This window comes from Melanerpes formicivorus, unplaced genomic scaffold (assembly GCF_026170545.1).
Source record: "Melanerpes formicivorus ecotype bairdi unplaced genomic scaffold, bMelFor1.0.p_v2 SCAF_1, whole genome shotgun sequence".
Lineage (NCBI taxonomy): Eukaryota > Metazoa > Chordata > Aves > Piciformes > Picidae > Melanerpes > Melanerpes formicivorus.
The window spans coordinates 38,823,057-38,839,056 of record NW_027142353.1 but is presented as its reverse complement, the minus strand read 5'-3'; the positions used below and the strand labels follow the sequence as shown (position 1 = coordinate 38,839,056).

Genomic DNA, 16,000 nt, shown 5'->3' with positions numbered 1-16,000 from the left:
TGTCCTGCCTATCATGCTGTTAAGAGAGGAAGGGATGAACTCCAGGATAGTTTTATCACAAGGACAGGAGTAGAGAACCGAGGTTTGTGTTCCTGCATCCTAAAGTGAGGCTTCTAAGCTACCTGTATGTCATCACTATTTATAAAGCAAGGACAATAATGCTCTGTAGGTTTTTTTCTTCTGAGTACACTTCAGGTATCAGTTAATTGGTACTAGGTAGGTGTGACATTTTTGCTGGGAAATATTTCCTATTAAATTTCCATATTCTATTGGAAAGGAAAAGAAAGTTTACTGCATTGTCTATTTCCTTCTCAGACTGCCAGTGAAGACCAAATCATCTGGTTGATTTCTTCGAGTGCATGGAGGACAGCTTCCTGATGCAGCTGTTAAGTGAGCCTACCAGGGGCCAGGCTCTGCTTGACCTGCTGTTCTCCAATAGAGAAGGGCTGGTGGGAGACGTGATCGTGGGAGGCTGTCTAGGGTGCAGTGACCATGAGATAGTGAAGTTTTCAGTATGCAGGGAGATAGAGAGGAGCACCAACAGAACCTTCACCTTGGACTTCCGGAGGGCAAACTTCAGCCTTTTAAGAAACTTATTCGCAAAGTTCCCTGGGTAGCAGCCCTCAAGAACCAAGGGGCCCAGGATGGTTGGACCTACTTCAAACAGGAGCTCTGGAAGACACAGGAATTGGCAGTTCCCATGTGCTGAAAGACGAGCCAGCAGGGAAGGTGACCGGCCTGGATGATCAAGCAGCTCCTGAAGGAATTAAGGGAAAAAAAGAGGCTGTATCACCTTTGGAAGGAGGGGAAGGCTTCTCCTGATATGTTTAAAGATGCTGTTAGATTATGTAGGGGAAAAATTAGAGAGGCAAAGGCCCGGTTGGGCACAGATAATAAAAAGCATTTTTATAAATATATCAATGCTAAAAAGGGGGGCAAGAAGAACCTACACTCTTTATTGGACCTGAAGGGGAACACTGTGACTGAAGATGAGGAAAAGGCTGAGGTCCTGAACACCTTCTTTGCCTCAATCTTTAACAGTAAGGCAGGAGGAGTTCAGGACAAGTGGCCTCCTGAGCTGGGTGACGGGGTCAGGGAGCAGTGTATTGCCCCAAAAATCCAAGATGAAGTAGCTAGGAACTTTCTGAGCCACTTGGATAATCACAAGTCCATGGGACCGGATGGGATCCATCCTAGGGTGCTGAGAGAGCTGGCAGATGAGCTGGCCAAGCCTCTCTCCATCATTGGCCACCAGTCCTGGTCACCAGAGAGGTCCCAGATCACTGGAAACTGGCCAATGTGATGCCCATCCACAAGAACGGTTGGATGGAGGGACCTGGAAGCTACAGGCCTGTCAGCCTGACGTCAGTGCCAGGGAAAATTATGGAGCAGATCATCTTGGGGGCAATAACTGCACACCTGAAGGATGGCCAAGGGCTCAGGTCCAGCCAACATGGATTTAGGAAGGGCAGATCCTGCCTGACCAACCTGATCTCCTTCTATGATCAGGTGACCTGCCTGGTGGACGTGGGGAAGGTTGTGGATATAGTCTACCTGGACTTCAGCAAGGCCTTTGACACCATCCCCCACAGCAAACTCCTGGCTAAGCTGTCAGCTCGTGACTTGGACAGCAACACTCTGTGCTGGGTTAGGAACTGGCTGGAGGGCCAAGCCCAGAGAGTGATGGTGAATGGTGCAACATCCAGCTGGCAGCCAGTCACTAGTGGTGTCCCCCAGGGATCAGTGCTGGGTCCCATCCTCTTTAATCTTCATTGATGATTTGGATGAGGGGACTGAGTCAGTCATCAGCAAATTTGCAGATGACACCAAGTTGGGAGCAGTTGTTGGTCTGTTAGAGGGCAGAAAGGCTCTGCAGAGGGACCTTGACCAACTGGACTGATGAGCAGAGTCCAACATGATGGCAGGCTGACGTTTGCCCTCCAGAAGTCCAAGGTGAAGGTTCTGTTGGTGGTCCTCTCTGTCTCCCTGCATATTGAAAACTTCACTATCTCTTGGTCACTGCACCCTAGGCGGCCTCCCACGATCACGTCTCCCACCAGCCCTTCTCTATTGGAGAACAGCAGGCCAAGCAGAGCCTGTCCCCTGGTAGGCTCACTTAACAGCTGCGTCAGGAAGCAGTCCTCCATGCGCTCCAGGAATCTTCTGGACTGCCTCCTCTCTGCTGAATTAAGTTCCCAGCAGATATCAGGCAGGTTGAAGGCACCCACAAGGACAAGATCTGATGATCTTGAGACAGCCTCCAGTTGTTTATAGAATAATTCATCAGCCTCCTCATCCTGGTTGGGTGGTCTATAACAGACTCCAACCAGGATGTTAGATTTGTTAGGCTGCCCTCTGATTTTAACCCACAGGCTCTCAATCCCTTCATTTTCCACCTCAAGTTCCATAGCAGAGAGTGACTCCCTAATATACAGAGCCACCCCTCCTCCTCTTCTGCCTCGCCTGTCTCTCCTAAAGAGCCTGTAACCCCCCAGCTCAGCACTCCAATCATGTGTGTCCTTGAGTCCTGTGTCCAGTTCTGGGCCCCTCAGTTTAAGAAGGACATCGAGACACTTGAACGTGTCAGGAGAAGGTCAACAAGGCTGGGGAGAGGCCTTGAGCACAAGCCCTACAAGGAGAGGCTGAGGGAGCTGGGATTGTTTAGCCTGGAGAAGAGGAGGCTCAGGGGAGACCTCATTGCTGCCTACAACTACCTGAAGGGGGATTGTAGCCTGGAGGGAGTTGGTGTCTTCTCCCAGGCAACCAGCAGCAGAACGAGAGGACACAGTCTCAAGATGCACCAGGGGAAGTTTAGGCTCGAGGTGAGGAGAAAGTTCTTCACGGAGAGAGTCATTCACCTTTGGAATGTGCTGCCTAGGGAGATGGTGGAGTCACCATCCCTGGAGAGATTCAAGAGGAGATGGGACATGGCACTTGGTGCCATGGTCTAGTCATGAGGTCTGTGGCGACAGGTTGGACTTGATGATCTTTGAGGTCTCTTCCAACCTTGGTGATAGTGTGATACTGTGATACTGTGATCATACTGAGGTGTAGAATAGTCTTCAGAGGTGCCCCGAATTACCAGAGTCTAACTGCCCTTCAGAGAGAGTGTAATGCGTTTCATTACATTCCTAATTCTGTTATTTGCATCCTCTGTTAGAGACTACCATTCTATTAAGACTAGACTTTGTTATCCGCTAATAATGGAATCATTCATTCTTACTGTGAAAGCACAGTATAATGTTAAAATTGGATCACTTAAAGTCACCATGTCCCTCTTCCTCCTTCTCAGCCATGTTTAATATACACAACATTTCTCCCTCTGTATTTTTGCTGATAGCCAAACGCTTGGCAATGTACCAAGAGCCTGATTCTGAAGAAGACGAGGCAGCCCCAAAAGGAGGAACTCTATCCCAGCGTGATAGTATCTGCAGCCATCAGAGCATCAAAGTAATCCACAGAAGCCAGAGTACCAAAACCCACCGGCGCACAGGTAGCAGAGCTGAAGCAAAAAGAGCAAGCATACTCTCAAAGCACACTGCATTCAGTAGCCCAATGGTAAGTCATGAGAAATAAATGTGCAGCATCCTGTGTCTTTTAATAGAACAACATCCTGAAAAGGGAAAGATAAAGGAATCTGCAGCACACTGTGTACCTCTTATAGACTTCTTGGCATATATTTTATGTAGCCACAGCTGTTTATACAAAAAAAACAATCAACTGCTGGCATAGATCTCATCTAACTACCTTCTCTGTGGGAGCAAGCTAAAGGTAAACTGAAACTTTTGGTTTAGTTATATCTTGATTCTGAAAAGAAAATGTGTGCCTTTATCTACACAACTGAGAGTAGCATAAGGTTTGAGGTCAAGGATTCTCATTGCTCCGCATAGGCCTCTTTTTTGTCTGAGGATTTTAAAACTATAAAGTACTGGGCTGGACACTCCGTATTCCAATTCTTTGACATGGTTGACATACACCATAGCATAAATTTTTATGTGATTCGAGTTTATTACTGGGTTGCATGTGTTGTATTTTAGAAAAAGATAAAAAACTTATACGTTTCAATATGTTTCTGATTTTTTTTTCTTACAACTTTACTTTGTTTAAATTATTTTTATGCTATTGTAATTCCCTGGAAATTTCATGTGAGCTGAATAGTGACAAGACATCAGAGAAGATTTGTCTGTCTAGGTATTTTGTATGGTGGCACTGTTGACACAAATTCACCCTTAAAACAATTTACAAATCTAGATACAGAAAGATGGCATTTTCACTGGTGGAACTTCTTGGTTTCAGTCAACAGTAAGCTCTTTTGGTACAATTCCATGTTGCAGTTTTTATACATGGGGTTGTTCAGATTCATCAGCTGCTGAGCATCACCAGATAAAATTCTACAGAAGAAAGGCCCTTAGATCAGGTCCTTACATCTTCCAGTCTTAAGAAACACCAGACTTTGCTTTGACAATAAATAAATAAATGCAAAGTACTAAAGTGTAAAGTGCTCTGTCTTTCAGTATAAGAAAACACATGAATTAGCTTCAAATGTGTGGATAATTGTTGTTCTCTAACAGTCCAAGATGGTTTCATTTTATTGTGCTGATGTAAGGCCAAGCTTTGAATGTCATTGCTGTCTAATGTTTTCATTTCTTTGGTTTGGTTTATAAAAATCTTTGAATTAGATGAGAGAAGATTAGATTAGTGCATAACTTCTCCTGTCCACTACCTCCAAAGTAGATGAATATTGCTGCTGTAGTGAAAAAGTTGGTAACAGAGTTGCTTGCATTTCCATTTCTATTGGCAGGGTCAGTGCTAACTGTTTATAGTCCAGAATGGGTGTCTTACAGGCCTCTCCACTCTATGGAGTAAAATCACCATGAAACTCTTGATGTCGGCACTACTTTGGATACTTTGATTTCTTTATGTTGCTTTGGAAATCTGCAGAATCACAGGTATTAATCACTGCTTTGTTATTACTAGGAGAAGGACATCACACCTGATCCAAGTTTGTTAGAAAAAGTGAATGAATGTGCAAAACATCTGGACATCATGAGAAGCCATGAACAGCCATTAGCCCATCTGAGTCCAGAACTATGTGACATTTTTGACTTCTTCATTGCTTTGACTATATGTAATACAGTTGTGGTTACTGCACCAAATCAGCCCCGACAGAAGGTGAGTTAAAGAAACAGTAAAAGAAAGGTTAAGCTTCTTTTGCACTGACTCTAATTTATCTTGTAAGTTGGGCAAATGAAAGCCTCCTGTTCTAGTGAGAAACAGCTGGAACTAGTTTTTAGGCAACTCTTTGAACCATGATGTTATTGAGCAAGTTTAGTTATCATAGAATCATAGAGTGGTCAGGGTTGGAAGGGACCTCAAGTTCCAACTGCCCTGCCATGGGCAGGGTCAGCTCACACTAGATCAGGTTACTCAGACCCCCATCCAGCCTGGCCTTAAGAACTTCCAGAGATGGGGCTTCTACCACCTCCCTGGACAACCTGTTCCAGTGTCTCATCACCCTCATGCTGAAGAACTTCTTCCTAATATCCAATCTCAATCTACCCATTTCTAGTTTTGCTCAATTCCCCCTAGTCCTGTCACTACTCAACATTGTAAATATGCAAGACTTCCCAGAAAATAATATAAGCTGTCTGTGAATATCTTGTACATGTGGAGGAAATTAAGAAAAGTTTGAGACATTTTTAAAAGTTTAAAGAGAGAATATGCTTGGAAAATGTCACTTAAAACTTCCAAACTATGTCAAAGATGCATCTTAAGCTCATTATGGGAAACAATGATCATTGCTGCTTAAGTCAGCCTAAACTGGTGTCATTGATTAATGAAGATTTCAAAAACACAATCCCAAGATGATCTGTAAGACAAAAGTATAATGGAATGATGTATTGAGGCTAGCCAGCAGCTGGAATTTCCATTCTGGAGCAAATTCTGATTTGTTTCTGTTCCAGATTGGAAGGAGCGAAAAAAAGGTGGGCTAGTCTGCAATGTTTTTGTGCCAGGGAAACATTTGGAGAATGCTCAATTTTGCTGTTTCAGGAATGCCACACTGTTACGTAGTAACATAATACTGTGAATATGATGTTGCTATTAATAACATTATATCTGTTTTTAAAGTTCTATGTAAACTGAGGTGAGTGATAAAACTGAACCAAAATACTTTGATGCTGAAAGAGAAGACAGTTTACTTATTTCAACACATTTCTCATGAGAACATTGTCAGCATTGGCATATTCTCATAAAAATTTCTGATACCATGCTTTTCAACAGAAATAACTCTTGCATCAACCTCAACTTTTTTTAATACCATCAATGAATATGCACAAAAGATGTGAATATTTGCTACTAATGGTAGTTTTTAGTATGCAGTAGTGATGATACTACAACATTGACAGTCTATCTTCTAGTCATAACTGAGGAGGTGAAAGAACTAAAAATGGGTTTAATACAAGCATGTGCTTTCACACACAGGTATAATCTGAAGTTCTAGTGAGGGGTTTTTTTTGCTGTTGAGTCAGTTTTGTCCATTTACTTTCCTTTCTCATAATACGAATACACTAATTTTTGCTTTCAGATGAATTCTCCTCAGGTTGAGCTGCTTAGACTGACTATCAATGTCAGAATTTTTGTACAGCTTTTCTTTAGGTGTTGCTCATTGGTTTGGCTTTTGCTTCTCAAGGTTAGAGATCGATTTGAACTAAAATCTCCAGTGAAAACCATAGAAGACTTCATACGAAGATTCACTCCAAGTCGCTTGACCTCTGGATCTAACAGCAGCAGTTCATCTAGTCTAGCTACAAGCAAGTCAATGCACAAATTTGGTTTAAGTGTGCTTTCATCTACATCTACGGATAGCACTCTCTTAAAACTGGAAGAGAAACTGGCATACTCTGCACAGATGAATAACAATGGCTACAGCTCCCAGCAAGGCCGGACAGCTGTAGGGAGTGGACCTGAGGAAGGGGAACTCCGTTATGAAGCAGAGAGTCCAGATGAAGCTGCCCTTGTCTATGCAGCAAGGGCATATAACTGTTCTCTGGTTGGAAGGCTGTCTGACCAGGTATCAGTGGAGCTACCTCACCTGGGAACATTAAGCTTTGAAGTGTTACATACATTAGGCTTTGATTCCATCAGGAAAAGGATGTCAGTAGTGGTCAGACATCCTCTCACAGGTGAAATAAATGTTTACACTAAAGGAGCAGATTCAGTTGTTATGGATCTTCTTCTGCCCTGCTCTTCAGGTACATCTCTTACTTACCTCTTGGTGGGAGTGGGGGTAGGAGAGCGGCAGTTCTCAATAACTGATCAAAAGCTCATCATATCTTATTGCTTCTCTAGCATGTAGACCTACCTGCTTTCGTTGTGAATACAGGGAATGTAGAATGGCAGCTGTCTCTCTTCTAATGCTTTGTTATTATGGGATATTTTCTGTAACAATAGGTTGTTCACCTTACAAGAATGAGTTAATATATGTTCAAGGTCTTTTACTATAGATCTTTACTTTGAAAGAATTTTTTCAAACTCTGCCAAAGCAATTTACATTTCTTCAGGAAATCCTTCCTGGCAGTGCTTGATTATTTGAGCATTTTATATGAAACCCAAGTACTTCTAATTGCAGCTCCCCTCTCTCTTTCATTTGTGACTCTTTACAGCCTTTTGCTGTAATATGTTTATATAAATTAACACATTTACCTTGGTGTGACTATGCCAAGAAAGGTTGTGGCAGAAGTGGAAGAGGTGCTGTTTAGATGAGTTGGTAATAGACATGTAGCTATGAAAATGGATTACCTCATAAAAGCATGGAGTCTTACCAGCTCCCAGATACTGCATGAAATAGGGAGAACCTTATATAGCTGCTGATTGTAATTGAATTCAAGAAGAACTCGGTAAACATTCAGAAGTTCAAGGAAATGCACAGGTATCAATTTGCATCTAATTTGCTATATTTTCAATACTGAATTTAGTTCAGTATTTAAAGGTTACCCCAGTATGAATGGACACAGCCTGAAAGTGCTAGAGGTACTTCCCATGTTTCACTAACTTCGTGGTTACTTCAACATCAGTTGAAGTAAACAATTGTGAAAGGCTTATACTGTGTGATTTTAGTTTAATGAAATAACAGAAAAATGTTGGCATTAGCTTTCTGTTTACAGCCACATAAATCAAAGCTGAGCCAAAAAAAAAAATAAGAACAACTTGTTCTTAACTAACAACAAAGTATTCATGATTAATTTTTTGGTAAAGATCTGATATGACAGAAGCTACAGAGAGCATCTGTGGAAACTTGTTTCCCTCCAAAGTACTAACAGAGAATTAGTAGTACTGAGAATCTCTAATAACATACCTAGAAAATAATGTTTGAAAATGAGTTATCAGAATGAGTACTGAGCATTACAAGGAAAAAAAAAAATATTTTATGCCAAGTCCTAAATATTTTATCAGCATTTAATAGACTATGTTTGCAGCTGCTGTGTGTACACACAGTAAACTCAATGGATCACAGAAATTTTGGGCAAATTTCAGGAGGATCTAAGACCCACCTAAGTGAAAACAAGGCCAGTTAGAAAACTAAACAATAGTGACATTACCAAAGGTGGTGTATTTCAGAGAAAGGGAAGCAGAGTTCCTGAAGATCAGTGTTGACAATGAGCAGATTCTGTAGATGGGAAAGCAACTATTCCACTATCTTTACAGGCAGGGGTATTGCAGGTGACTTTGAAACTGTGTTGTGGTTTGGTTTATTGCTTTGTTTAAGTTTTTTTGGCTCAAATTGAACTATGAGTTTTAGTATATTTTGCTTTTGCAAGCAGTGTAAAGTCCAGCCACTAGAACATCATAAGAACTTTCCCTTGTTTTCTAGCCCTCTGGGCCACTGCTGGCTTCAGTAATTCTGTACATTTCAGTGGATCTGTCTGAAAAAAAAAGTTTGACTTTTCTCTTGGGCAGCTTCACTCCTGGACCTGAATTCACATCTCTGCCTGCAGTATCGTAATGTCAGTGGATATGTTGCCAATTCTTGAGGGAACAACATCTTTTTCCAATTACAGGAATGTATTCCCCAGGTAGAGGGAGCCTCAGAAGATTTGTGCTGTGGCTATTATCTATATTGCAGCTTCTGTTAGTGATTTCATCCTGATCTCTGGCGTGGGAGGAGATGTGATGCTATGGGAATTCAAGCATTTATCATTTTTAAACATTGACCAATAAGTGAATCAAAATGACAGCTATTCCCAGTGCTCAATTTTTGCTTTGTTAGTGACTCAGGCACATGCAAATTGTGCACCAGTCAAGCATGCATCTTGAGACTTTGTGATACTTGTGCCCTTAAACTGAGGAATCAAGGCAGCACTGTGTCTGTAATCTCCCAACTCAAACATCACGTGGCATGACTGGGTCTTGTCAGACACAAAAGTCACTGTTTGGAAGGAAGAGTATTTTAAATTACAACATGAGAAGCAGCCCAACATCAGAAACAAAAGTATTCTCTTGTACCTTCAGTTGTGTCTTACAGAAAATTCAAAATTGCCTTAATCTTGAAAACTGAAATTACTCCCTTTGCTCTGCCTGTAGATCTAGTTGAAACCATGAAACCTGGTGTTTTCTGATAGCATGCAGATATTTCCAAAAGCCTTGACATAATTTCCAAAAGTGTATTGTTTTTACTTTATCTTAATAGTCACCATGTTCAAAAATAAGAAAATTACTGTTTGAGTCAATACCCAAATCACAGGAACTGTGAAAATAAGTCATTGAGAAAACAATGGACTGGGCTGGCTTTATGCAGCTTGTAATCGTGGAAGGAAATGAAGCAATCAGAACACTGCTATCTCTCTGTCATTCTTCTGGAGAAGGCTTATTTGCTGATGTGGTCTATGTGGTTATACTGCTAAAAAGAATTCCAGCTAAAAAAGAATCTCCACAACTGGGTTTTGTCTGTGGGAGATTCCTTCCACCTTCTAACTTCTGAGCAGAAGGAAGAAGAATCTCAGGGTAGGACTGATAAGGCACACGAAGAGTTACAAAGGGATTTAGCTGTCACTGGTATGCTGGTGAAGGAGAGAGATGGAGTCTTCCACTCTGGAATTGAGAATATATACAGAAAATTATGTGCATATCTGAATTTGTAGAGAATTTCTGTGGTTGTTTATTGAAGGTGGTATAAGCATTTGACATAATGATCACTGCATTCTCACCCATGGTATTCAGACAGATCTGAAGTGATTAACACCACCTAACCTTGGAGGGATAGAAACAACTTCTGATGTATTTAAGCACCCATTCAATTTTGAAGCATTTAAATCAATGAGTGACTGCAGTAGCTAGTCCTGTAAGACAGTTTCATGAGGGATATTAAAAAACCAAGACATTTCTCTCTAGAATAGCAATGTATCACAAAAAATTAGGAAGAATTCTTGCCAGCTGAATGTTACAGAGCTAAGTCACATATGCCAAAATCATTATCATTCACAAACAGAAAAGAAGCTAAATTAATCTGTGCTAGGCTATCAGTCCCATATATGTGTATTTCTACTTAATGTTGCAACTGAATCTAGTTGTGATCTGTTTTCATAACTTCTGAAAGAAGCTGGTGGTGTGTGTGTCAGAGCTACAAGCAATAGTGTAAGAAAGGGTTTTCCAATTGCAAATCATATTTGTAGAAATATTCTTCCAGAATAATATATCTGCATTGTCCTTTTAAGAACAGGGAGGAAATGGGCACTGAGCAGTATAAACAGTAAGATGTTGAAGAATGATAGGGGTTGGAAGAGACCTCTGGAGGCTATCTAGATTTATGCCATCTAATTGACATACCTATGTTAAGTGCTTAATATAAGGGTATAGCACCAACAGGTTCTCAGTGTGATCAGTTGAGAGGGGTGAGCATATCCAGGGGTGAGCTGAGATCATATATAGTAGCTCTCTTCCAATGCTCAGACTTCTTATGACAAATGGCACTCACCTGATTCTTTGACTGGTGATTGTCTGAAGGTCTTCAGGAGGAGACTTGATAGACTGCTTGGTTGCATGGTTTAGTTGGTTGGGTGGTGTTGAATGATAGGTTGGACACAATGATCTTGAAGGTCTCTTCCAACCTGGTCTATTCTATTCTATTCTATTCTATTCTATTCTATTCTATTCTATTCTGCAAGTACCAGCAACACAAATATTGCAATTACGAAATGTTTCTCTACCCCCCAAAAAAATTCAGACTTTAAGGGGGAAAAAAAGAAACAAACAAAAAAACCTCCTGCCATATGGTACCAGGCATTTTCACTCAACTGTTCCAATCTAAAATTTACCAGCTTGTACATTTACTTTAGTACTAACCCTGCAATTCATATTATTTAAGATTGCTACTAGAGTATGTTGTACATTAACCTGTCTTGATCCTAGATGATAAAAACATGCATGTCACCTGTTTTTAACTTTGGAAGACATCACTTCAGGTAATGAGATGAAACAAAATGTGCCACTGTCATATTCATTACTCTTTTTTGATCACAGTGTGAGCACACTGAACCAATCCCAACTAAAGAGAGAAAAGGAAATTAGTCCTGGTTTGGAGTTCTTAGACATGGCTTTAAGTGAAGAGTAAAGCTAAGTGGAAGTTGTGCCATTTTATTCAAAGTGGAAATTGGCTGTGACATCTACATAAGTGTAAACTGTCTTACAAATGAAATCACAGTCATATTCAGAACTTCATTCATTGATTCAGTCCAATAGGTCATATCAGTACAGCAGCAGCAGAAGTACCTTCATACACTTACATATACAAAACAGAGCACTGCTTCTGGTTCTTTTGTGATAATAATTTTAGTGGAAAACTAATGCTATTTTCAAGTAAGTGTAATTTTTCTGCATGTGATGAGATGTGGAGAAGTGTTTTGTAGTAGTGTATTGAAATCATACTATGCTTTCTGGAAATATTGTTTATTGTGAAGATTACCATGATTTCTCAAAGTGTTCAGGCCAAAGAAATACATAAGGAATAAGAAAGAGAAGGTATTTCTGACACACATTTGCAACTACTTTTGAAGAGAGAAGGCAGAAAAGACAGAACAAAAAGACATGATTTTCTTTTTCTAAATGGAATGTTTTACTTGAGTTTCCCAAGACACATGAGCAGCTCTTTAAAAGTATCAGTTATAAAGTGCTGGTACAATGAATACTGTAGTCAAGTTTTTATCCTCTGAGGCCATTCAGCTGCTGTTATTTTTTTCTATCACTAATTTCTTTTTTTATTATCTAGATGACCCTCGGGGCAAACATCAAAAAAAAATCCAAAGCAAAACCCAGAATTTCCTTAATCTTTATGCTGTAGATGGGCTGCGAACCCTCTGTATTGCAAAAAGAGTAAGTAAATGAAGATCCTTACTTTGCTTTTAAGGAGAGCCTTGACTTTTTTCTGTAAAGTATGAATGCCTCTGCATCACATTGACTGTGCCCTCACATACTCTTTTTAATAGGTTCTCAGCAAGGAAGAGTATGCCTGTTGGTTAAAAAGTCATTTAGAAGCTGAATCCTCTATTGAAAATCGTGATGAACTTCTGTTTCAGTCAGCACTGCGGATAGAGAAGAATCTGCATCTGCTAGGTAATGAAATGAGAGCTGAACATTAAATTAAAATGTGTTAAAAATTCTGAAAGCTTGGCTGTGAAATCCATTCTTTCCCTTAAATGGTTTCTGACAGTACAGAAATTGGCTTCTTTTGGACTTTGTCATGGCTGTCTTGTGCATCACCAGAAAGGAATGGGATATAATTAACATAACAGACATACCCTGTTTCCCTTGCTCCTGCCATCATTTTACCACTAGTGAAATGAGTGGAGTTATACCAGGAATGTATATGACACAATATCATGAATGGGAACTGCTGCTCTAAACAGGAGGGGGACTTGGCATAAACCATCGACAGAATTTTATTAGCTCAGTGCCCTTTCAACATATTAGAGACTTCCATGACTCCAGGGGTACCAGAGACACTCACAAAGTTCATAAACTGCATTTGTGTGAGGCATCAACTCTCATATCCATCAGGTGCATCTCATGCTCTCAGGGCTTGTGTATTGTGTGGAAGAGGATTGCAGTACTTCCTTATGATGCAGCTAAAGTCAGTGTAGGTAAAATGTGTTCCAAGAACTAAGTAATATTCTTCCTCTACTAAGTTATGATGTCAACAGCACTGTGATTCTAAAAAATATATATTTCTACTCTATTATTCCAAGCATGCAACTGCTTTCTCTGGTAAAGAAACTAGGACAGTCATAACACTGTTGGACATAACCTTCACTAATTGCTAACTTGCCTGTCTCTGAGAGACCAGATCCATGTCACTCAGCTTCTGATGAACCCACGACAGGTTAAGGCTCCCCATATAACCAACGGAGAAACAAACAAAAAAAAAAGTGCAGTTTAATTGGTCTTAGATACCTGCTTTAGGCTTAGATGAATCATGCCCTTGAAGTGTCTGTTTCTCTCCTCTTACTCAAAGGGGACTATGCAGTGACTAATTCAGACCACATTAATTAGGAAGATCCCATTGTGATTTTCTATGCTGCCCCTTGCTGCATTGTGGCAGGGGGGAGGGGTGAGGGAAGTGAAATTGAACTGCCAGCCATATAAGAGAGCTCTAGCCACAAATAGACTGCCTATTTGATCACAGAATCACAGAAACTTTCAGGTTGGAAAAGACCCTTAGGATCACCAAGTCCAATCAATAATCCTACTCTACAAGGTTCACCCCTAAACCATATACCCAAGCACCACCTCCAAACAACCTTTAAACACATTCAGGGTTGGTGACTCCACCACCTCCCTGGGCAGCCCATTCCAATGCCTGACCACTCTTTCTGTGATTTTTTTTTTCCTTTTGCCCAGTCTAAACCTACCCAGTCACAGCTTGAGGTCATTCCCTCTTGTTCTATCACTAATTACCTGGGAGAAGAGACCAGCACCAGCCTCTCCACAACATTCTTTCAGGTAGATGTGGAAAGCAATGAGGTCTCCCATCAGCCTTCTCTTTTGCAAACTAAACAACCCCAGCTCCTTTGGTCACTCTTCATAAGATTTATCCTCCAGGTCCTTCAGCAGCTTCGTTGCCCTCCTCTGCACTTGCTCCAGCACCTCCACATCTCTCTTGTACTGATGTGCCCAAAGCTGGACACAATACTCGATGTGTGGCCTCACCAGAGCTGAGTACAAGGGGACAGTCACCTCCCTGCTCCTGCTGGACACAGCATTTCTAATACAAGCCAAGATGCCATTGGCTTTCTTGGCCACCTGGGCACACTGCTTGCTCATATTCAGTTGCTTGTCAATAAAAACCGCCGGGTCCCTTCCTTGGTCATTTCCCAAGAACCTCCCACTGTGGTTTGTGTCTTGCAATGATCAGTTGAGAACAGGTTGCAGGAATAAATAAGTTGATCTGTAAAAGGAGTATTCTTTGTACACTGTTTGGATAGAGTCATAGAATGGTTTGGACTGCAAGGGACCTTAAAGATCATTTAGTTCCAATCTCTCTGTCATGGGCAAGGATTTATTCCACTAGACCAGGCTGCTCAAAGCTCCATCTAACCTGGCCTTGAACACTTCCAGGGTGTGTCCACAGCTTGTCTGGGCAGCCTGTTCCAGTGTCTCACCACCCTCACAGTAAACAATTTCTTCCTTATATCCAATCTAAATCTAATTTCTTTCAGTTTAAAATTATTGCATCTCTTCCTGTCACTAAAATACCTGATAAAGGGTCCCGTAGGCCTCCTTTAGGTACTGGAAGCCTGCTATATTATCTACCTGGAGCCTTCTCCTCTCCAGACTAAATAACCTCTACTCTCTCAGCCTGTCCTTATGTGAGAGGTGCTCCAGCCCCATGATCATCTATGTAGCCCCCCTCTGGATTCGCTTGTGCTGAATGCCCCAGAGCTTGGTAATAATAACTTTCCCTACATTGCACTACAAATGTATTCCCACCTACATGACTAGTGCTCAGACTAATGTTGCTAAATTATTTTTTCCAAAGCACAACCACAGGAATAACAAATAGCTAAGCAAAGTTCACTTTGCTTTTCCTGTTGTTTCAGGTGATTTGCATGTGCTCATTCTCTAGTAGTTAGGGCTTATGTTTCCTCACATTGAAGCCTCTCTGAAACTCAATGGAGTATTATTGTGGTGGCACTGAACTTGGATTCATGATTTATTCTCTGCTACATCTACTTTGGCGACCAGTGTCTTCCTGAAAGAGCAAAGAGCAGCAACAAGGCAGGAAAAGGTTTATGACTGCAGCCTTAGTGATGTTGCCAAGCTACATTCCTGCTCCCTCTCAAAAGGGAGAAATCTCTTACGACCTAGCCTCTTCTAATGGAAGAAATGCAATTAAGACCCTTAAGAACTGAAGATACAGAGCAGAGAGACAATAAGCAAAGCTGCATCAGCATTGTGAACTTCTGAGACTAAAAGTGTCATCAGATTGCTTTTGAAGATTTGAATTCTGGTTTGTTGTTGACTGTTGATGAAAATGGTTACCCCAGCTACTTTCTGCTCCTCTCAATATCCAAAAAAAGATGCTCAAATCTTGCAACCATTGGAAATTTGGCTGTTCCTCAAAAAAAGGAATTTGCTTTTTGAAAAATCCAAACTTACAATTTGAGATGAACCCTGAGTGTTCATTTAACATGCAGTATGTTTCTTTTTCTATGAGCTTAGGTGCAACTGGCATTGAAGACCGTTTACAGGATGGTGTTCCAGAAACCATTGCAAACTTGCGCAAAGCTGGGTTGCAGATTTGGGTTCTTACTGGGGACAAGCAAGAAACAGCAGTTAATATTGCTTATGCCTGCAAGCTACTGGATCATGATGAAGAAATCATTACTTTGAATGCTGAATCACTAGTAAGTAGATGGAGTGCACAAGTTTACTTGCTTTGTTTTCAGCTCATACAATTTAAAGTTTTATGGTTTCTTTTCCTTTCTCTCTTTTTTTTTTTTTCTTTCTT

General features: G+C 40.9%; 1 protein-coding gene across 2 annotated transcripts in view; it reads left to right on the top strand.

Moving 5' to 3' along the window:
- The window catches only part of ATP10A (ATPase phospholipid transporting 10A (putative)), a 147,840-nt gene that overhangs the window by 109,673 nt on the left and 22,167 nt on the right, over positions 1 to 16,000 (top strand). For both annotated transcript variants that reach the window (XM_068140520.1, XM_068140528.1), the window contains 6 exons: positions 3,341 to 3,558; positions 4,978 to 5,172; positions 6,692 to 7,253; positions 12,263 to 12,366; positions 12,480 to 12,606; positions 15,712 to 15,896. In XM_068140520.1, coding sequence (XP_067996621.1) covers positions 3,341 to 3,558; positions 4,978 to 5,172; positions 6,692 to 7,253; positions 12,263 to 12,366; positions 12,480 to 12,606; positions 15,712 to 15,896 — 1,391 coding nt within the window. The remainder of the gene's footprint in view (positions 1 to 3,340; positions 3,559 to 4,977; positions 5,173 to 6,691; positions 7,254 to 12,262; positions 12,367 to 12,479; positions 12,607 to 15,711; positions 15,897 to 16,000) is intronic.